Source organism: Sarcophilus harrisii, chromosome 4 (assembly GCF_902635505.1).
Source record: "Sarcophilus harrisii chromosome 4, mSarHar1.11, whole genome shotgun sequence".
Lineage (NCBI taxonomy): Eukaryota > Metazoa > Chordata > Mammalia > Dasyuromorphia > Dasyuridae > Sarcophilus > Sarcophilus harrisii.
In genome coordinates, this window is record NC_045429.1 from 69,575,048 (window position 1) to 69,597,800 (window position 22,753).

Genomic DNA, 22,753 nt, shown 5'->3' on the forward strand with positions numbered 1-22,753 from the left:
CACATTGGGTGGACTTCCAATGGGACACTTTTGGGAGAAAGTGGACAAAAAGATCACAGTATTTGCAAATATGGATGGGTTAAGATCAGTATCTTGGATGAAACTCCTTAATCAAGAAGATCATAAATCCATTTGAGTTTTGACTATATATGTGGACCTTATCCTTTCTCCTGCCTCCATAAGAATTTAAAATCTTAGAGGGAAAAGAACCATTTTGCTTTTGTCTTTGTATGCCCAGAAACTAGCACAGTGTCTGGCATATAATTGATGCTTATTAAATGTTTGTTGATTGATATTCTTGAAAGGCTTAAAGAAAAATTATTAAAGCTATTTTTAAACATATAAAAATCTACTGAAACTTAAAAGCATGCTATGACTTTTAGGAGACCGGTTGTAAATAAACCTTAGGCACCATTTTTACTAACTCTCACTTAGTCTTGAGTACCGTATCTGTACTATCTGATCTTGCCCATTCCCAGTTTGGGATAGAATGAGCATACCGTGAATCTTGCTTCATTTGTTTGGGATTTTTCAATGACCCTGGTTAGCCTGATCACATATTTATTACAAATTTAGCAGTCTTTTTTGTTCATTAGGTTTTCATCTACTCTATCTTCATTCTAACAAAACATCCCTGACTACTTCTTGCTTATATGTTCTAGGGGCAAAGGCCTTGCATTTGCTTTTCGATTCCATATTCTCCCTCTTCTTCTCAGAGTTCAGAATAGGAAAACAAAAAACAAAAAAAAAATTATACAGCTTTAAGAAAACCTCCAACATGATCCTTTTTCAATCATAAGGAAATCTCACAGATATTTTATAAATTTTCTATAAGCTTTCCCTTGGCTATCAGCCACTTAGAAATTTACATACAATTAGTTCCTTCACCAGTGGCACTTATAGGATTGATCTGTTCCAGATGCCCTGCCTTACTGGAAAGAGAGTGAGTCATTTTTAACAGAATTTAATTTTTAACATATATTTAAATGCCATATAAAGGGTATCATGGATTGTTGCATGGCTGTGAAACAAGGGTCTTGGGAAAACTGGCAATAAGTATCACAGAGCAGTGGAGTGCTCATTCATGGTGGCTATGGGTTTGATTGCAACAGAGGGACTTCAGAGGAGAAATGGAGTAAAAGATGCCATCAAGGAAATATAGGAGAGAAAAACAAGATGAACCTGTCCTAGCATCAAGGATAAGAGATGGCTGAGTGCCTCAGTCATATCCTCGGGATATCAGGAGAAAATCAGGAAGGTGAAGAAAGGTATCCAGCAGGAGCAGACACGGATGAATTTCAGTTTGTATTCTTAGAAGGAACATTAAGTCAATGAGAACACATTCCCATAAATATAAAAAAATCTCCACAAATACAAACATATATTAAGCTGTTTCTTTAGAAACATACACATTTGGATATTTTTCATTTTTTAAAATCTGTATTTTTCTAAATTATTCAATCAACAAGCATTTAAGAATCTACCCATGTACTAGGGTGCTGGGTTGGGAGCCTTTCCTAACCCTTCTTAATTTTAGAGTCTTTCCTCACTTAAATTATTTCTGATTTACCTATATATAGCTAATTTGTACATATTTCTTTGCTTGTTGTCTCCCCTAGTAATCTGTGAGCTCTCTTGAGGGCAGGGACTATCTTTTACCTCTCTTTGTGTCCTTAGCCCTTAGCCCAGTGCCAGGCACATAATTGGTGCTTAATAAGTGACTGACTGACCAATATATCTTGTTAAGTGCCAGCAAATGAAAAAAGCCCCAAATGAACCAGTTCCTGACATTAGAAGCTTGCCTTTATGGGAGAGAGCCAAGATGCACACATGTGTATCTATAGAATGAATACAAGATAATAGAGTCAGAGGGAAGGGAGAAGGCAAGGAGAAGGAGCTCAGGAAAGGCTTCCTGTAGCAAGTGTTGTTGGAAATGAACTTTGAAGGAAACTAAAGATTCTAAGAGGCAGTAATGAGGAAGGAGTACATTCCAGGCCAGTGATGTCACCAGCATCTGTATGAAGAAGGATGGATGAAAGAAAGAAAGGTAAGAAACTGGAGGCTGAAAGGTGAGAATCGAGATATACCAGAACAAGGTGGTGTGAGTGGAGGGAAAGAATAAGAGGAAAGGTCTTACTCCACTGACAGTGTAGATGTCATAGAGGGGTGGAGAAGGGAAGAAGGAAAGCAAGGGATAGGTAAAAGGAAAGGGGTTTGGAGGAATAAAAGGAAAGAAAAGCTTGTCTTGGTTCTAGAGGCTGAGTTTTTCATAGCTTCCTTTGATTTCTTCATGCTAGGTGTGCTCGGGACTTTGGAATTTCCTGCTTTCCATTTTCAGGGTTGAGTCTTAATCTTCTGAGACCAGCAAGAATCTGGTAAAGATCATGGGGGACTGGAGACAGAAAATGGGATTTGTCTTTGTCTTCAGCATCAAGTCACAAGTTACTCAATAAAAGTTGGCTCTGCTTATTTGCCCAATTTTTTCTAACCTCAATCTGCAGTCAAAGAGGCAGGATAACATGGTGAATTAGGGCTTCTGGCCTTTGTCAGGAAGACCTGGGTTCAAGTCTTACCTTTGACATATGCACTGTGTTACTGCAGGCAAGTTATTTAATTTCTCTGTGTCTCAGGGTACTAAGACCATACCTTACAGAACAGCTGAAAATTTGTGTCAATGGGTTCCACTCTGGATGTTCTTTTCAGCAGTGAAATCATGGTTCCAATCTGATAATAATCTAAACACAAGGGAATTTAGTTCCTGGTCTTTAGAAATTATTGTCTCTCATCCCTCTCTAATATCCTTGGATGGTTTATGAATATAGATGGGAAAACAGAGGAATTTTAGATAGTATCACATTAAAGTATATTTTATGGACATAGTCTATAATTCTAAGTATATTTTCTTTTTAATAAACACCTCCCTATCAGATTGGCAAAGTTGACAAAAAAAAAATGAAAATGACAAATGATGGCAAGTGTGAAGGAAAAAGGGCATATTGATCCACTATTGGTAGAACTGTGAAATTTATAAAGATTGTAAGGTTCTTGAAGAGAGTAACTGACTTTTCTTCTTTTTGTATCCCCTTCACTTAGCACACTGCCAGGCCCATAATGGGTGCTTAATAAATGCTTCACTATAATTAAATGATTGAAAGTAATTTGGGACTATGACAAAAAGGTACTACTAAACTATGCCCATTCATTGACAGAATAATATCATTACTAGGTCTGTATCCCAAAAAAGATAAAAGATGTAAATGTCAAGGTCCTATATGTACAAAAATATTTGTGATAGCTTTTTTGGTAGCAGCAAAGACCCAGAAAATAGTGGGGATTCCTATCAATTGGAGATATCCAAACAAATTATGGTATGTGAATGTAATAAATTACTATATAAAAATGATGAAAGAGAAAGTTTTCGAGAAATCTAAGAATACGTGTTTGAACTTATATAGAATGAAGTGAGCAGAATCAGGAGACATTATACAATAATGCAGTACAAAGGAATACAAAGGGAGACAACTTTGAAAGACTTAAGAACTTAAGAGCAACACTGTGACAATGACAATTTCACAGGACAGATGATGAATGCTTCTCAGTTTCTGAGAAAGAAGTGATAGACTAAATATGCAGAATAAGATATCCATGGTTTATATGGCCAATATGGGAATTTGTTTTATTTAACTATGTATATTTATTACAAGTATTTGTTTTTCTTTTTCTTTTTCCAGTGGAGAGAGAAAGGCAAGAGGGAGAAAAAAACAAATGCCTGGTTCATTGAAAAATACAAATAAAAAGATCTCTTTCTTTTTTTGCTTCTTCAGGGACTCATTCTCTACGATATTTTCGCCTAGGGGTCTCTGATTCTACCCAAGGGATTCCTGAATTTATTTCAGTTGGCTATGTGGATTCTCATCCTATCACTTCATATGACAGTATCAGAAGACAGAAGATGCCCCAGGCTTCTTGGATGGAGGAAAATTTGGGATCTGATCACTGGGAGAAATATACTCAGCTTTTGAGGGGCTGGCAGCAGACATTTAAAACGGAGCTGAGGGTCCTGCAGAACCACTACAATCACACTGGAGGTGAGGAGAATAAAAATCATGATGCCTTTGTTCTGGGAGAGCCTTCTTCAACTACAGATTCTAAAAGGAGAAGGAACATAGGACAGTTACTGATGGGGACATGTAGTTAGAGATTAGATAGACAAAGTGGGGAAGAGGAAGTCTTTCGAGCTAACATCAAGATTTAAAAAATAATGCATAAGTGAAGAGATCATAGAGAGAAAAGTAAAATCAGAAGGGGAAGCATGTTTGAGGAGCACATCTTGAGTTTTGAGATTGAGAGAGACCGGGCAAAGCAGCCTTGTGGACAGATAGGTATGGATCTGAAGTTCAGGAAAGAAATAAAAACTAAAGGCATATAGAGGTAACAGCTGAAGATGTGGAAGATCACCAAGAGGAAAGATCATTAATGGGTGGACAAAATCTTGGGGTGGCGTATACTTAAAGTCCCCAGAAAGAGGCTAATAAATGAAGGACATAAAGAAATAGGTAGAAGCAAGAGGAAAATTCAGCGAGTTTGGTGCCTTGGGAAAAAAAATCCAGAAGCACGATGCAATATATAGTGCTATAGAAAAGTCAAGGAGGATAGACTTTTTTAAAATTATTATTATAGTTTTTTTTATTTCTCCAAATATATGCAAAGATAGTTTTCAGTATTCCCCTTTGCAAAAGTTCATGTTCTAATCCCCTCCAGACAGTAAGCAATCCAATATAGGTTAAAAATATGCAGTTCTTCTAAATACATTTTCATATTCATCATACTGTGCAGGAAAAATCATGTCAAAAGGGGGAAAAAAAACACAAGAAAAAAACAAGCAAACAAACAACACAAAGGTGAAAAATACTATGCTTTGAGAGGATAGACTTTTAAAATACCAATAAACTTAGAGAGTAGAGAGCTTCTGGTGATTTTTGAGAGCATTTTCAGATGTGAAATGTAGAAGATAGAAACTAGAAAGTAAGATTTTAAGGAAAGTGTGGTATTTAGAGAATGTCTTCAAGATTTTATTTATTTATTTTGGTATGAATATAAGTTTGGTTGTTTTCTGCATGAGCTCTGAGGAAAAATTATGGAGTAGGCAAAAGTTGTCTTTGATATCTTCCAACATTCTTTTTCTGTGTCTTTTTCCTTCCTTCCTTCACATGCTTTATTCCCTATAGGTATCCTCTTTCCAAAACCATGACCTTCCCCACCCCCCAACTCCAAAGCAACTTAGAACCTCCACAGTAAACTAACCTAAGTAGGCTTTCCCTGTTCAGAACCCCGAGCTATAGCTCCAAATCTCCCAACACCCTGAGGAGACCCTGACCCTACCTTATCGCCCCTCCTCCATCAAAATCTTGTGTTTCATTTCCCCAGGGCTTTCCTAGTTGATTGGCCTTTTACCTGCAACAAACAAATTCAAACTAAAGTAGAAAAAAGCCAATAGCTACAAAGTTTGCTAACCTTGTTCATTGTTTTAAGTGGGTTTTTTGGTTGATTGGCTAAGATTATCTAAGGATACTATCATATTATCTGCAAAGAATGATAGTTTTATTTCCTCATTTCCTGCTCTAACACCTTCTTTTTCTTTTCTTATTGCTAGAGCCAACATTTCCAGTATAATATTGAAAAACAGTGGTGATAATGGGCATCCTTTTTTCACCTCTGAATCTTACTGAGAATGCTTCTGGCTTCTTCTCAATACATAAAATGCCTGCTGATGGTTTTAGATAGATGCTGCTTATCATTTTTAGGAAAACTCCATTTATTCCTATGCTCTCTAATGTGTTTAATAGGAATAAGTGTTATATTTTGTCAAAAGCTTTTTTTTTTGCATCTATTGAGATTATCATATGATTTCTGTTAATTTTGTTATGAACAAGTCAATTATACTAATAGTTTTCTTAATATTAAACTAATTCTGTATTCTTGGTATAAATCCTGTTAATAGGTTGTTGAAATCTCTTTGCTAATATTTTATTTAAAATTTTTGCATCAATATTCATTAGGGAGATTGATGGCTTGTTCAATGTCTTTATCCTAAAATGAGGTTATTTAAGTATTTTATTTCTTCTTCTATAAATCTGGGCAATTTATATTTCTGCAAATACTTATGTATTTCAATTTTAATTCAGATTTCTTTGCATAGAGTTGGGCAAAATAGCTCCTAATTATTGCTTTAATTTCTTCTTCATTGGTGGTAAATTTATCATTTTCATTTTTGATGCTGGTAATTTTCTTTTTTCTAATCAAATTAGCGAAAGGTTTATCTATTTTGTTGGCTTTTTTATAAGACCACATTTTAGTTTTATTACCTCAATAATTACTTTATTTTCTATTTAATTAATCTCTCTTTTGATTTTTGGAATTTGTAATGTGGTATTTAATAGGGGAGGGATTAATTTGTTCTTTTTCTGGCTTTTTTAGTTGCATGCCCAATACAATGACTTTTATTTCTCTCTTTTATTCACGTAAGTATTTAGAGATATGAAAATTCCCTTAAGAACTGCTTTGGCTGTATCCCACAAGTTTTGGCATGTTGAATAATTATTGTCATTCTCTTGGATGAATTATTGATTATTCTATGATTTATTGTTTGATCCATTTATTCTTTAGGATAAGATTATTAATTTCCAATTGGTTTTTAATCTATCTTTCCCTGGCCCTTTACTGAATGTAATTTTTATTGCATCATGATCTGAAAAAAATGCATTTATTATTTCTGCCTTTTCTGCATTTGATTGTGAGATTTTTATGCCCTATTATATGGTCAAATTTTGTGTAGGTGCCACTGAGAAAAAAGTATATTACTTACATGCCCACTCAGTTTTCTCTAGAGGTCTATCATATCTAAGTTTTGTAAGATTCTATTAATTTCCCTTATTTCTTTCTTGCTTATTTTGTGGTTACATTTATCTAATTCTGAGAGGGGGAAATTAAGGTCCTTCATTAGTCTAATTTTGCTTTCTATTTCTTTCTATAACTGGCTTAACTTCTCTAAGAATTTGGAGTGTTGTACCACTTGGTGCATATATGTTGAGTATCAATGTACCCTTCAACAAGATGTAGCTTCCTTCTTTATCTCTTTTAATTACATCTATTTTTATTTTTTGCTTTATCTGGGATGAGAATTGATCATGCTCCCTCTGATATTTTTTTTGGTTCAGCTGAAGCATAATATATTCTTCTCCAGTCTTTTACTCTGAGTGTATCTCTTATTTCAAGTGTGTTTCTTATAAACAACATGTTGTAGGGGTCTTTTTAATCCACCTTGCTATCTGCTTCTATTTTATGGGAGAGTTCAACCCATTGACATTCAGAGTTATGATTATCAGCTGTGTATTTCCCTTCATCCTATTTTCTCTTTCTATCCTGTCCCTCCTTAGTAGTGTTTTGTTTCTGATCCACTCCTCTCTCAGTTTGTCCTCCCTTCTATTACCTTTCCTCCCTTCTCTTACTCCTTTCTCCTTGTGTTTCTACTCTCCCTTCTATCTAGCCTCTCCATTTTCTTTCCCCTTTCTCTCACTTCCCTATAGTATAAGATAAATTTCTATACTCAATTAAGTGTATATGTTATTCCCTTTTTGAACCAAAGTTGATGAGCTTCAGACAATGTCCATTCCTCTCTCTTCTTTCTTTCCAGGGCTTTTGTGTCTCTTAATGTGATCTAATTTACCTCATTTTATTTCTCCTTTCTTCTCCCAGTACAATCTTTTTTCTCCCCCTTAATGTCTTTTTCTTTAAAATCTCACACTTTCAGAGTCAATTTATATCATACTCTTTGTCTATGTATGCCCCCTCTAAGTGCCCTAATAAAAGATAAAGATCTTAAAAGTTACAAGTATCATTTTCCCATGTAGGGATATAAAGTTTAACCTTTAAATATTCTTTTCTTTCCTATTAACCTTTTAATAATTTTCTTCATTCCTTTGTAGATCAAATTCTCTGTTTGTTTCTGTTTTTGTCCATAGAAATGGTTGAAAGTCCCCATCTCCTCCCCTGAAAGATGGTGCTTTGTCTTGCTGAATAGTTGATTCTTGGTTGTAATACAAGTTTCTTTGCTTTCTGGAATGTGGTATTCCAGGGCTTTTGATCCTTTACTGTGGAAACTGTTAAATCCTGGGTAATCTTGGCTGTGCCTCCTCAATATTTAAATTAGTTTTTTTTTCTGTCAGTCTGCATTATTTTTTCCTTCAGATTATAGTTAAGAGTTTTACAGTGATGTTTCCTGGACTTTTTCTTGTGAGACTTCTTTCCAGAGGTGATCAATAGATTTTTTTCAATTACTGTTTTGCCCTCTGGTTCTAGTATATATCAGGGCAGTTTTCCTTTATGATTTCCAAGCTCGTTTTTTGGTCATGGACTTCAGGTAACCCAGTAATTTTTAAATTGTCTATCCTGGATCTATTTTTCAAATCAGCTGTTTCTACATTTTCTTCCAGTTTTTTTGTTCTTTTTATTTTGTTTTACTGGTTCTTGATGCCTCATAGAGTCATTTGCTTCCATTTGCCCAGTTCTAGTTTTTAATGTATGATTTTCTTCAGTTAGTTTTTAATATCTCCTTTTTCATTTGGTTGAGTCTACTTTTTTTTGTTTGTTTGTTTTTTTGCTGAGGCAGTTGGGGTTAAGTGACTTGCCCATGGTCACACAGCTAAGAAGTGTTTGAGACCAGATTTGAACTCAGGTCCTCCTGAATTCAGGGCTGACACTCTATTCACTGTGCCACCTAGATGCCTCTAAGTGTACTTTTAAAAATGTTTTCTTCAGTGGATTTTTGTTTTTGCATTTGGCCAACTGTATTTTTTAAGGAATCATTTTCTTCAGTCAATTTTTGTCCTTCCTTTTCCAAGTTGTTGATTTCTTTCTTGCATATTTCTCATTTCTTTTCCCATTTTTTCTTCTACCTCTCTTATTTAACTTTTAAAATTCTTTATGAGCTCTTCTAAGAATGCTTTTTGGATTTGAGACCAGTTCATAACCCCCTTTGCAGTTTCACATGTAAGCCTTTTGTCCTTTTCTGAGTTGGTCTTTCCTGTCACCGGTAGCTTTTTATGGTCAAGGTTCTCTTTTGTTTCTCTATCACTTTCTTTCTTTCTTTTTTTCTTCTTCCCTTCCTTCCTCCTCCCCTTCCCCTGGCTATTTTATGACTTTTAAAGCTAACTTTGCTCCAAGGTTATAGGGGAGTTATTCCAAGCTTTTTGTGAAGCTTTTGATTTTGGCTTTTAGTGCAGGGGCCTTTTGTGTTTGGTCTTGCTCACAGAGCTAGGAGTAGCATGACCTAGTCCCACCAGTCGTTGCCTGTTTCCCTAGGCTGGCAATTTTCTTTCTGTGCTGGGACTGGAGGCTACCCCACTGATTTTCTCTGCTACTAAACTAAGACTGAGGGTCTCAGTTGTTGATCCACTTGATTAAGACCCTCCCACTTGCTTTCCCAGAAACCATCTGAGCTAGGCTGAGCTCCCCTTTCATCCCAGTAAAACTGACTTGAAGTTCTTCTGAAGCTTTTCAAAATTTTTCATTCCATGACTTTGTAGACTCTATCATTTCAGTCCCTGTTCAGAGGCTTGGTTTCAAGTGGTTTTTGAGAGAAACTGGGAAAGCTCCTACAGTTTCCTGGCTTCGTTCTGCCATCTTGGCTCCATCCCTATATTTGAATTTCTTTTTCTTTTTCTCCCTTTTTTTTTGTCTCCTGAATTAACTTTTAAACTTCAAAGGGTGGAAACAACTCTCATGATTCCTTTGCATTCCTTACAGTTATTTACACATAGAATAGGAGGTAACATGGCATAGTATATAGGCTATTGATATTTGTATCAGAAAGACATGATTCTGATCTTTGGGAGCTATGTGACCACAGGCAAGTCAACAACCTCTTTGAGTCTTAGTTTCTTCAGCTAAAAAAACCACACCAATACATGGATTCAAGACAATCCCAATAGACATGGAAGGGAAAATGCTATCTGTATCCAGGGTGAGAACTATGGAGACTGAATGCAGATTGAAGCATAGTATTTTCATCTTTTTTTGTTTGCTTGCTTTTTCTTTCACATAGTTTTTTTCTTCTTTTGTTCTGATTTTTCTTTCACAACATAACAAATATGAAATTGTTTAAAAGGATTATTATATATGTCTATATTAGATTGCTTGCTATCTGGAGGGAGAAGGAGGATGTAACAGATGAAGGAAGAAAAAAATGACACTCAAAATCTTACAAAAATGAATGCTGCAAACTATCTTTACATGTAATTGGGGGGAAAATCAAATACTATTGAAAAAAAAAAGTAGAACTAATAATATCTATAGAACTAACCTCAGAGTTTATTGGACTTCATTGGATGTTTGTGTGTGTGTGTGTGTGTGTGTCTTTTTGTTTTTGTTTTTTGGAGGCAATCAGGGTTAAGTGCCTTTTCCAAGGCCATACAGCCAGTAAGTGTCTGAGGCTAGATTTGAACTCAAATTCTTCTGACTCTGGGCCAGTATGCATTGTACTACTTAACTGCTCTTGAGATGCCTGATGTAAAAGCTCCTCCCATTGCATCTTTCTTACACTTAATAATTCAGAGTTCCTTGGGATACATGGTTCCCAAAAGCATCCAAGACAGGAATTGAACCCATGTCTTCCATCTTCATGGCTGGACTTCTGTCCATATGCCAAACTGCCTATCTCAAAATTATAGGGGACTCAAATGATAATTTCCATGCAAATTTTATTTATTTATTATAGCTTTTTATTTACAATATATATGCATGGGTAATTTTTCAGCATTGACCCTTGCAAAACTTTCTGTTCCAACTTTTCCCCTCCTTCCCCCCTTCCCAGATGGCAGGTAGACCAATACATGTTAAATATGTTAGAGTATATGTTAAATACAATATATGTATACATGTCCATACAGTTATTTTGCTGCACAAGAAGAATCGGATTTTGAAATAATGTAAAATTAATCTGCGAAGGAAATCAAAAATGCAAGCGGACAAAAACAGAGGGAATGGAAATGCTATGTAGTGGTTCACACCCATTCCCCATAGTTCTTTCACTGGGTGTAGCTGGTTCAATTCATTATTGAACAAATGGAACTGATTTGATTCATCTCATTGTTGAAGAGGGCCATGTCCATCAGAACTGATCATCATATAGTATTGTTGTTGAAGTATTCCATGCAAATTTTAAAGTGATATGTATCTTTTATTTCAGTCAATGACATAACTTTTTGTTAGTTGGTTTAATAGGGATTACTTGTCCAAAAAACCCCACAAAAACCTCAAAGAAATAAATGAACATTTTCATTGGTAGTTTTAGATCCCATCTGCCCTCCAGTGGGACAGAACAGCCCTTGAGCTATACCCTTCAGACTATAGCCGTGAATGACTTTTTTTATGAACTTACCTTTCTTCAGCCTTGACTACACTTGTGAATTTCAGGATTTCACACCTACCAGAGGATGATTGGCTGTGAATTGCTAGAGGATGGGAGTACCACAGGATTTCTCCAGTATGCATATGATGGAAAGGATTTCCTCATTTTCGATAAGGACTCGCTGTCTTGGATTGCCGTCGATAATGTGGCTAGACTAACCAAGCAGGTCTGGGAGACCAATCTGAATGAGTTACGTTATCAGAAGAATTGGCTGGAAACAGAATGCATTGCCTGGCTAAAGAAATTCCTGGACTTTGGAAAAGATAGCTTCCAACGGACAGGTAAAGAAAAGAGGTTAGATTAATATTCCTTGACCTTTCCTGGACTTTATAATTTGCATATTTATAGCAATTTGAAAGAAATACTGGGCAGATAATAAAAGTATTAATAATTTCTTCTTTATAGATGAGGAAACTTGGGACTAAGCTAACCAGACAGTGGTAGGTCTGGAACTCAAACCCAGGGCCCCTCTGTAACTTCCTCTAGCTTACTTCACACTTACTTCTAACACTCTCTGCTTCAGTCAGACTTTCACTATTGTCTGTCACTTCCTATAAATAGTTGCTTTTGTTCTGAATTAGAGTCCCCTCATCTTGACTGAATCATTCAGGTAAGTGGTTTCCTTATCTTTAAAGAAACAATGAACAAAATTCTTCTTCCCTTTTTTCCAGGTCATGTTGGGACACCTGTTAGAAAGCAGCTAATTCTTTCTGATCACTGGAGTATTATTTAGTCACTAAAGAAATCATACTTGAGTTTTCCAACAGTATGTAGATTCCACTTTTGAGGTGAAGAAACTATGGGATAGTGATTTTATTTATGTGAGGAACTTCATTATGGAAACCTCCTGCAGAGACATAATAGCTCCTCCTAACATATACTAGGAAAGCTAGGTGAAGAAGTAGATAGAACGCTGGTTTTGGAATCAGGAAGACTCATCTTCATGAGTTTCAATCTGGCCTTGAACATTTACTCACTGTGTGACACAATCACAGAGGAGTCACTCTCTTAGTCATTGCCAGATGGAGTTCTTCTTAATAGGCTTATCCTTTATCTGGAAGATGGTCATCTACCTGAGAGCCATTGTGGTCTCAGAAAGGGGCCAAGGAATGGTAAATGTGATGTTTGCAATTCAAAAATTCTAGGAGAAATGCCAAGAACAGAACAGAGGTCTGTTCACAATATTTGTCAATCTAATGAAGGCCTTTGATACTGTCAGATGTGAGGGTCTGTGGAAAATTATGACAAAATTCAGTTGCTCAGAGAAGTTTGTCAGTATTGCATGCCATTTTCATGATGGCATACTTACCCAGGTTCTGGATAACAGACAATGCTTTCAAGCTTTTCCAGTCACCAATGGAGTGAAATAAGGTTGTGTGCTTCCTCCCATGCTTTTTAATATAATGTTTTCTGCAATGTTGTCTGACACTTTCAACAAGGATGAAAACTAGTATCAAGGTCAGATATGGCACTGATGGTAAATTATTCAACTTGAAAAGGCTGTGAGCCAAGATTAAAGTGGAGGGAGAATTGGTACATGATGTTTGTTCACGGGTGATTATATTTTCCATGCAGCCTCTGAGGCTGAGATGCAATGGAGTATGGATAAATTCTTTGCCTCTTGGGCAAATTTTTGCCTGACAACTCCAAGAAAACAGAGACTTTCCACCAACCATTATAACACTATACATATGTGGAACCATCAGGTACAGCAAATCGGGAAATTCTGAATGATGTGGTTAAGAATACTTGGGATATGTACAGACAGATAATGAAGTTGATGCAAGCATTTCTACCGCTAGATCAGCATTTGAGAAGCTCCAAAAGAATTATTAGGCTACCTACCAAACTGAAGGTCTATAGAATTTCTCTCCTAACTTCATTGTGGTTTGTGTATGAAACATGGACCATTTACCGCAACAGGAAACTGAAGCATTCCCATTTGAAATGTTTTAGAAGATTCTGAATTTCACCTGGCAAGTTAAGGCACTGGACACTGAGGTCCTTTCTTGAGCTGACCTGTCAACCATTCCAACTCTACTTCAGGAAGTGCAACTCTGATGGGCTGGCCAGGTTATTTGAATGTCCAAAGTACATTTGCCTAAAAGACTACTTTATGGAGAATATATAAAAGGCAATACTCACATGGAAGTCAGAAGAAGTTATACAGGGACCCTCTCAAGGTCTCTCTAAAGAACTTGGAATCAATTATGACTTATGGGAGATGCTGGCAAAGGACTGCCTGCATTAAAGAAGGCATTATTTCTATGAACAAAGCAGAATTGCATTAGCTCAAAAGAAATATGAGAAGTGCAAATTTAGAGATATCTCTGGTCCAAATGTTCATATGAACTCTATTTATGCTCAATCTGTGGTAGATATTGGCCTATCAGTCACAATTGGATATATGCTACCTTAATCCCTAACATAGCAATGATATTTTGGTCCTCTTCAAAAATGTACAATAATCAACCAGCCCCAAGCTATGTGACCATGGGCAAGTCACTTAACCCTGTTTGCCCCAGTTCCTCATCTTTAAAATGGACTGAAAAAGGAAATGGTAAAACATTCCAGTGCCCTAAATGGTATTATAAAGATTCAGACATGACTGAAATGATTTACTAACACCAATAAAACTTATAATCTTAGAGCGCTAAAAGCACTAAGATTAAATATTATCATGACCTGATATATGTAGAAATGTGTTTAGAAGAATTGCACATATGTAACATACATTGGATGACTTGCTATCTAGGAGAAGAAGAGGCAGGGAGGGAGGGAAAAAATTTGGAATACAAAATTTTGCAAAGGTGGATGTTAAAAACTATCTTTACTTGTATTTTGAAAAATAAAAAAGCTATTATTATTTTTAAAAAGTATTCTTATGACCACACAATTAATGTCACTGGCAACACTTACTTATACCTAAGTCTTCCAGGCTCTTGGAATCCTATCTTGCATTCAATTATCATTTCTATGCAGGTGATTCCCAGCTATATCCATCCAATCCTAGCTCTCTCCTGAGTTATATAACCAATCATGTATCACCAACTGCCTTTTGGGCACCTCAAACTAGATATTCCATTGACATCTCAAACTTAACATGTCCAAATCAAAGCTCATTATCTTTCCCTCTTACTATTGAGGATACCACCACTTCATCTCACAATCTCAATGTTATCTATTCATCCCCCTCCATATCCAGTACATTGCCAAACACTGTCTGCTTCTACCTCTGTATCTGTTTGTGTCCTGTTCTTTCCATTCATATAGACATAACCCTAAGTCAGCCCTCAATACCTCTTAATTGTATTATTGCAATAGACTTAAATTGTCTGTTCCCTACTATTTGATCTATCCTTCACTCTATTATAGGAAGGCTTTTATTCAAATAAATTTTTATTGATATATTTTATTTTTACATATTCTAAATTTCCTCATTTCCCTTTATCTACCTCCTTCCTAGAGAACTAGTTCACATAAGAAAGAACTTTTTTAAAGAGAAAGAAAGGAAAAAAGCAGCAAAATCAAGTGATATATAAAAACGTTAGAAAATATATGCAATGTACTATACCTATGGATCACCCATTTTTGCAAAGGAGTAGGGGAAGTATCTTCTCCAGTCTCTTCTCTGGGTCATACTGCATTAATTTTTTTTTATGGCTTAATCATTGTTTTCTTACTTTTGCTTACTTCACTTTGTATTAATTCTAAGTCAAGACTTTTCTATATTTATCATATTCATCATTGCTTGTAGAAGAATAATATTCCATTACAGTAAAGTACCACAATTTGTTGTTGTTCAGTTATATCCAACTCTATGCAATCCCATGGATAAAATCCTTGGGGTTTTCTTGACAAAGTGGTTTGCCATTTCCTTCTCCATTGTGAACCCATTTAACAGATAAGGAACTGAGGCAAAAAAGGGGTAAGTGATTTTCCCAAAGTAAATTTATTTAATCATTTTTTAATTGATGGGAATCTACTTTACTTCCAGTTTTTTTTTTGGTTTTTTTTTTTTGTGATGCTATAAATACTTTGGTTTAAAGGTAGACCTTCTTTTTAATCAGTGACCACCTTGGTGTGAATACTTGGTAGTGGAATCTTTTGAGTCAAAAGGACATGAACTTTTTAATCATTCGTGCATAATTTCAAATTATTTTCCAAATTGGTTTACTAATTCTGAGCTCCCCCAACAATGCATTAATGTGCTTATCTTCCTACAACCTTCCTAAAATGATTATTCCCTTCTTTTGCTGCATTGACCTTACAATTGTTTTGTTTTGTTATGAGCCAGAACTTGAAACAAGATGATAACTCGCTGGAATTGATAGAAACAATGCTTAAGTTTACACCTTTGAGAGTTCACACATTAACTCACACATTAGAGTTCACAAATTCCGGGGATTCACAAATTACACCTCCTATAATCCCACTCTCAGAGGAGGAGTCAACCTTTGGGTTCACACCTTTAAGAGATCATATATAAGAAGCTCTTACAGCCTCAGTCAGGAGTCAGTGGAGGAGTCAGTTCAGGAGATTGGCAGAGCCAGAATTTCAGTCAGGAGATTCAGAACCAAGATTCAGAGGGAGCTGGAGGCTGAAGCTGACAGAGGCAAAAGATAAGCTGCAAGAACTCTTGGAACCAAGGAGAGAGATAGGTCTCTAAGAAAACTAACTGGGCTATTTTGGAAGAGACAATAAAGGATTTAAACTTTTAACACCTGGCTGCATTTGAGGTGATTAATACTTTGAACTGAAACTAAGGCTGCCTCCAGAAGCTCCCCAAGAAATCTGCTCCCAGAGAACCATCATATTTTTGAAAGAAGAGAACACTACATTGTTCTGCATTTCTCTTATTATAAGTGATTTGGAACATTCATGTGTTAGTTGTTTGCAATTCTTCTTTTGGGAACTTCTGGTTCATATTCTTTATTACTCTTCAGTTGTGTCCAACTCTTTGTGACACTATTTGGGGTTTTCTTGAAAAAAGATACAAGATACAAGAATGCATTTCCTTCTTCAGTTCATTTTACAAATGAGGAAACTAAGGCAAGTGTTAAAAAGGTCACTCAGCCATGAAGAGTCTAAGGCCAGATTTGAACTCGGGAAGTTGAGTCTTCCTTATTCCAGGCCTGGCGCTCTATGCACTGTGCCGCCAGCCTTCCTTTATATTCTTTGACTCCTTATCAATTAAGGGATTTTGGGTCTATAGGTTTTGGATGGTTATTTTTCTAACAAGTAGGTCTGACCTGGTTAGCCTTCTGTCATTTAAGTTTTAGTGACTTCCTCTTACTTCCTGGATCAAATATAAGCTCAGTTTGACCTTTGGAGCATTTCATAACTTGGCCCCTTAGTTTTCCAGATGTGGGACACTTAACTCATCTCTACAGACTTCAATCCAGGGTCTGCTTGAAGTTTCTTGAAAAGGACAGTGGGTCCCCAGCCTTTGTGGGAGAATGCTCTGCTTCCTTCCCTGGAGTTTCCCTGGTTTCCTTCCAGACTCAGCTCGTACCCTATCTCTGCCATTCACTTTCTTGTACCCTTCCACTGTTAATCTTGGTCCTCTCAGGCTCTGTACATACCATGTATGTATTTATTTACATATCTGCCCAATTAGAATGTAAGTTCTTTAAGAACAGACTGTTTTTGCCTTTCCTTTTATCCCCTGTGCTTGGGGATGGGGAAACAGGGAAGGAAAGGAAAGGAAATGATAAGCATCTATTAAATACCTTTTATATGCCAAGCACTGTGCTCAGTCCCTTGTAAATATGATCTCACTTGTTTCCTCACATCAATCCTGGGAGACAGGGGCTATTATCACCACCATTTTACATATGAGGAAAATGAACTTGTGATATGTCTGGGCTCACTTAGCTAGTCTGACGCTGGATTTGAATTCAGGGGTCCTGCCTTTAAGGCCCAGGACTCTATCCTCTGCTTAGCTTAACCCAATGTCTGGCACCTATTATGGTTAATAAATGCTTGTTGACTGACCCTACTCAGCTTCTCACCTAACAAACCTGACATGTGAAAATCCAGTTTTACAGAAAAGACAAATTGGGGAATTATTCTTCACTTTACTAAAGTAAAAAATTTAGAATTTAGAATTCCTTTAAGTAATAAGCTCCTAGTGCATTTAAAATATCATTTCATGTTACTTATATTTTAACCTATAGGCAACTTTTCTAGAACAGGTCTTTGAGCTTGTCATAACCTATATGTTTTTTTTAGGCTAGGTCTTGAATGATGTCTTTTCATCTGTTTCCTTTACCAAGTTTAAGATTTCCTTGATAATAGTTTAATTTTCATTCAATACTCCAGTTCAGTGATTCAGTACTTGAATCTGTGATCTCATGTAGGTGGGAACGCCTTCTGTAATGCGGAGAAACTGAGCAAGACAGAGATTAGAGAGCAATTTTAATAGTTTATTAAATGGAGAGATATACTGGGACCAAATGGATCTTGGTCCCAGGGCTGGACGAGACTATCACCTCAAAGAATCCATCACTAAGTATTAGACAGCAAGCTTTTTTATAGGATAACAAGAACAAGGACATAATGGAGGAGGTACCTGGATGGGGATGACCTAATGGGGGGAGGCACCTAGGATGACATAATAGGAGATACTGGAGAGGCTCCTGATATTCTAATGATGTCTAAAATGGATAAAGACCTTTATCCCATTAAACATTAAGAGGGAAAGGATATAACCTGAGGCAGAGAGGACAATGGGGAAACTAGGTCAGGACATCAAAAGGGAACTGTGGCACAACACTTCCATCACCAAAATTATAATTCACCCATGCTTTTTCCTACCCAGTTCTTGTCTTGTTCAATGCATAGATCTAGGAACTTGAAGTCGGGAAGAACTGAATTCAAATGGGACCTCAGACACTTAGTAGCTGTGTAACCCTGTGTGACCTTAGAGACCCTGTCACTCAAGTCATTAATCTCCTTTGTCTGTACTCATGTTCAAAATGGGGATAATTATGGCACCTAGCTCTCAACGTTGTTGTAAGGACCAGATGGGATCATATCTATAAAGTGCATCACAAACCTCCCGGTGCCAGTGTAAATGCTAGTTATGGTCATTACTATCATTATAATCCATTCAAAGCTCTGGAACAAAAGGGTTACATTTCCAACAGTAAATAATCTACTTTAATTTGATGTGAAAAGACCCCAAAGTCTTAGTGTGTTAAGTGCCTTAGTATGAGGCTGAAATCTGTTTTTGTTTTTCCTAGATCTTTAATCCCTAAAGCATTTCAGATTGAGCTTCCCTAGAAGATCAAATGGGCTGTATGATAATAGTAGCAGCTATCTCATAGGTTCATGTGACAATCAAATGAGCTACTATTTGTAATGTATTTATGACAAAGACCTAGGTCTTCAGATCTAGAAGATACTTTCAAAGTACCTTTTTTTCCCCACCATTTAAAAGTCATTTCCAGCTTTCAATTCTCATCCCATTGATCAATTGTACAAAATTTGTTTACCAAGAGAAAAATATTAATGTTGACTGGATTACTGTCCTCTCTGAAACAGGTCATGGGAAAGCCAAAAAAAAATTGTTTTAAACCATCAGAAAATATAGATTCTTTAGAATCATAGGTTTTGGGGGGTCAGGAGGATCAAAAAAGTCACTGAATCAAATTCTCTTGTTTTGTGGATGAGGGAACTGAGACCCAGAGAGGTCAAGTGATTTATCAAAGATCCCACAGGCAGCAAATTGGATTATTGTGGCGTTCTTTTTCCAAAACACAACCAGGTGATAAAAGTTCAGATCCTTTATTGTGTCCCTCAATATAGCCCTGTTAGCTCAGAGGCCTATCTCTGCTTGGTTCCAAGAGCTTTTTCTGAATGTCTCCAAATTCAAAGGTTTGTCCTTTTGACTCCAGCCAGTAGAAGATGCAATGAAATCTCTCTTGCCTCGAAGATAGGGCTTGTAGGCTTCCTCCCAGAGTGCTCCTCTCCGACCCCAGTCAATGTTCCCAAGAAAACTCCCTCAAGCTCTAAGAGCTTCTTGTATATATATGATCTCCCAAAGGTTAACTCCTCCTTCTGGAGAGAGAGGGATTCTGGGTTATCTCCCAGAGTGCTCTCTGGCCCTAAGGGAGGTGTGAATTCGGATATCTCTTTCTAAACCCTGAACTCTCCCAAACTTGTGAACTTCATTGAGCACTTAGATATTTATGAGCTCTCTAAACGCAAGCGTTGTTTCTATCATTTGTACTTAGTACCTTGTTTCAAGTTCTGGCCCAAAATATCTCCTTCTAAGATCAAATCAATCATATTGAACCATGCCAAATTAGATAATTTTTGTCTCTATCAACTCTAATGGCTTAACACTTTGTAAAGATTCCAACAGATTATTATTATTATTATATTAAAAATAAATTATTCTTATTATGGGAGAAGTGATAGTGATGTAAAAAAGAAACAAAGCATTAGTAAAACCTAAAGAAGTACAAAAGAAAACAAGATGTTTCAGGAGGGGATAACAGCATTTTATTCCTACTGACAAATTTAATGATCTCTGTGACTGACTCTTAAAAACCCTGTGGATCACACAGTTCATGGGGTTTTCTTGGCAAAGATCCTGCTAGGGATTACCATTTCCTTTTATAATGGATTAAAGTAAACAGGTTTAAGGACTTGCCCAGGGTCAATTACCTAGTAAGTGTCTGAAGTTAGATTTGAATTCAGTTCTACCTGAATTCGTGCTGGCTGCCTCTGGTATATTTAGTAGTATATACTGAGCTTTTAAAAAATAAACTATGTGGAAGAAGTTTTCAGTTTTGTATTTTTACCTCTCTCTTGTCCTTTATACATCACGGTATATGGATTTGTTGATGATTAAGTTCATAATAAAGCAGAACATTTAAATTATAAAGAAAGAAAACAAGAGGTAGCAAGGAGATAGTTGGTGAAGGAAAGATAGAGTAGGTGCTAAAAATTGTGTAGGGAGATGAGAGACAGAGAGAGAGAGAGAGAGAGAGAGAGAGAGAGAGAGAGAGAGAGAGAGAGAGGAAGAAGAGGAAGAAGAGACGGGAAGGAGAAGGAAGGTAAGGAGGGAGAAAAAGAGAGATCCAAACATAGCAGGACCCAAGTCAAATTGTGCCATACAACAATCATCACAACCCATCAGTTTCTTCTTTAAACCTTTCCTTTGCATCTCTCTTCCATTTGCAGGATATTAAGGTGTTCTTCCTCCACTCCTTTACCTAAACCTGCTTTAAGGAAGCATCTACTAGTGGTTATTTGCAGGGTCTGAAAATCAGTAGCAGTGGGTCTTCAGAGTGCAGCTCAAGGTTTCTGTCAGCTGGAATTCAGGAGATGAAAGAAAACAAGTTTAATGAAGATTCCCTTTATTTAAGCCTTAAATGAAAAACCTTGTCCCTTGTAAGGGATGTTTGAGGCATCAGGAGACAGGCACAGAGAGCCTTTTGTGGACAGGGTGCCCTTCCTTGTTGCCAAAATCACACTATGTAAGCTGCCAACTATTCAGTCTCCGGGGACCAGGGCTCTGCCACATAATTTTGGAAATCAGCCATAAGCATTCCTGCCAAACTACAATCATGGAGCTCTGCAGATTTGACATCTGGATATGTCCTGATTTCAGGGAAAGTAGATTTTAGAGATGGTACCTATATAAGATATGTGCTGTTATCCATATAGGATGTGTGATATCTAAAGGTATAGACAGGTCACGGGGAGGAGGCACTGACTACCCTGACTTAGGAGTGTGTTCTGTTCTCTGAGTGATGGGGCATTAGACTAGAATTCTATCCACTATGACCCTAAATCCTGCGGGTCTAGGACTATGATTGGTTCAGAACAAAGTCTCTGGCTTCCCCTGTTTGCCTCTCTTGTAGGGGGAGGGGACTTAAACCCTCTGCTTTGTCCCCTTTCTGGCAAACTCTGATTGTATAAAAGACTATGACAAATATAGCAGAAAGCAAACAGAAATTGGAGACTACTACACAGAATGAATGCATTCTCTTGCCACGAGAGCTCATCTGAGAGAAGTCCCAATCTTTTTCAAAAAGAAATTCACAGAAGTCTGGAGGGAAATAGCTGGAAATCAGAAACATATTGTTGACCAGCTGACTTTGCCTACATGTCTGCAAAACTTTCTCCCTGGAGTAGGGGCAGAAGAGAGTCTGGAACCCCGCATGTCTTTTATGAAGAACGATGAAGATCCTTAGGTAACTTCACACAGCTGGGACAGCATTTATGTATTCTCCAGGCTTGATGAAAACCCTGGCTAATACTTACTATGTAGGACTAAAATACCAGCATAAAAGGAAGTGTCTGAAGAAAGCAGTTTCTGTGTTGTCAGAGTCTATCCCCGTGAAATGATCTCTATGTTCCTTCAATAAAATATCGCTTATTATAGATTCTCCCAACAGAGTAAGCTCACTGAGGGTAGGACTTTTCTCATCTTTGTCTGGATATCTCTTAAATCTCCTACAATGATATAGTAGTCATTTCTTTTTTTGTAGCTGAGTTACAACAGCTCATACTTTGGGAGTAGAAGTGAATGAAAATATCTTTAATATCATTTAAAAGCATCTAGTTGAGAATCATGGCTCTTAAATTTTTTTTAGACTTTTTAAAATTAAAACTTTTTATTTACAAAGCATATGCATGAGTAATTTTTCCAATACTGACCCTTGCAAAACCTGTCATTCCAAATTTTTCCCTACTTCCCCCCAACTCTCCCCTAGCTAGCAGGTAGTCCAATACATGTTAATTATATTGAAATGCATGCTAAATCATATATATAGTTATCTTGCTGCACAAGAAAAATCAGATCAAGAAAGCAGAAAAAGAAAAACTGAGAAAGAAAATACAATGCAAGCAAATAACAACAGAAAGAATGAGAATGCTGTGTTGTGTTCCACACTCAGTTCCTATAGGCCTCTCTCTGGGTGTAAATGGCTGTCTTCGGACTGAACAAGTGGAACTTTTTTGAATCATCTCATTGTTGAAGAAAACCATCAGAATTGATTGTTGTATAGTCTTACTGTTGCTGTGTATAGTGATCTCCTGGTTCTGCTCACTTCTCTTAGCATTAGTTCATGTAAGTCTCTCCAGGCCTCTCTGAAATCATTCTGCTGGTCATTTCTTACAGAACAATAATATTCCATAATATTCATATACCACAATTTGCCCAACCATTCTCCAATTGATGGGCATCCACTCAGTTTCCAGTTTCTGGCCACTACAAAGAGACCAGCCCCAAACATTCTTGCACATATAGGTCCCTTTCCTTCCTTT

The 22,753-nt window shown here is 36.8% G+C and overlaps 1 protein-coding gene across 2 annotated transcripts in view; it reads left to right on the forward strand.

Moving 5' to 3' along the window:
• Positions 1-22,753, forward strand: part of LOC100917175 (major histocompatibility complex class I-related gene protein) — a 47,681-nt gene that overhangs the window by 18,711 nt on the left and 6,217 nt on the right. For both annotated transcript variants that reach the window (XM_031964181.1, NM_001308992.1), the window contains 2 exons: positions 3,825-4,088; positions 11,473-11,748. In XM_031964181.1, coding sequence (XP_031820041.1) covers positions 3,825-4,088; positions 11,473-11,748 — 540 coding nt within the window. The remainder of the gene's footprint in view (positions 1-3,824; positions 4,089-11,472; positions 11,749-22,753) is intronic.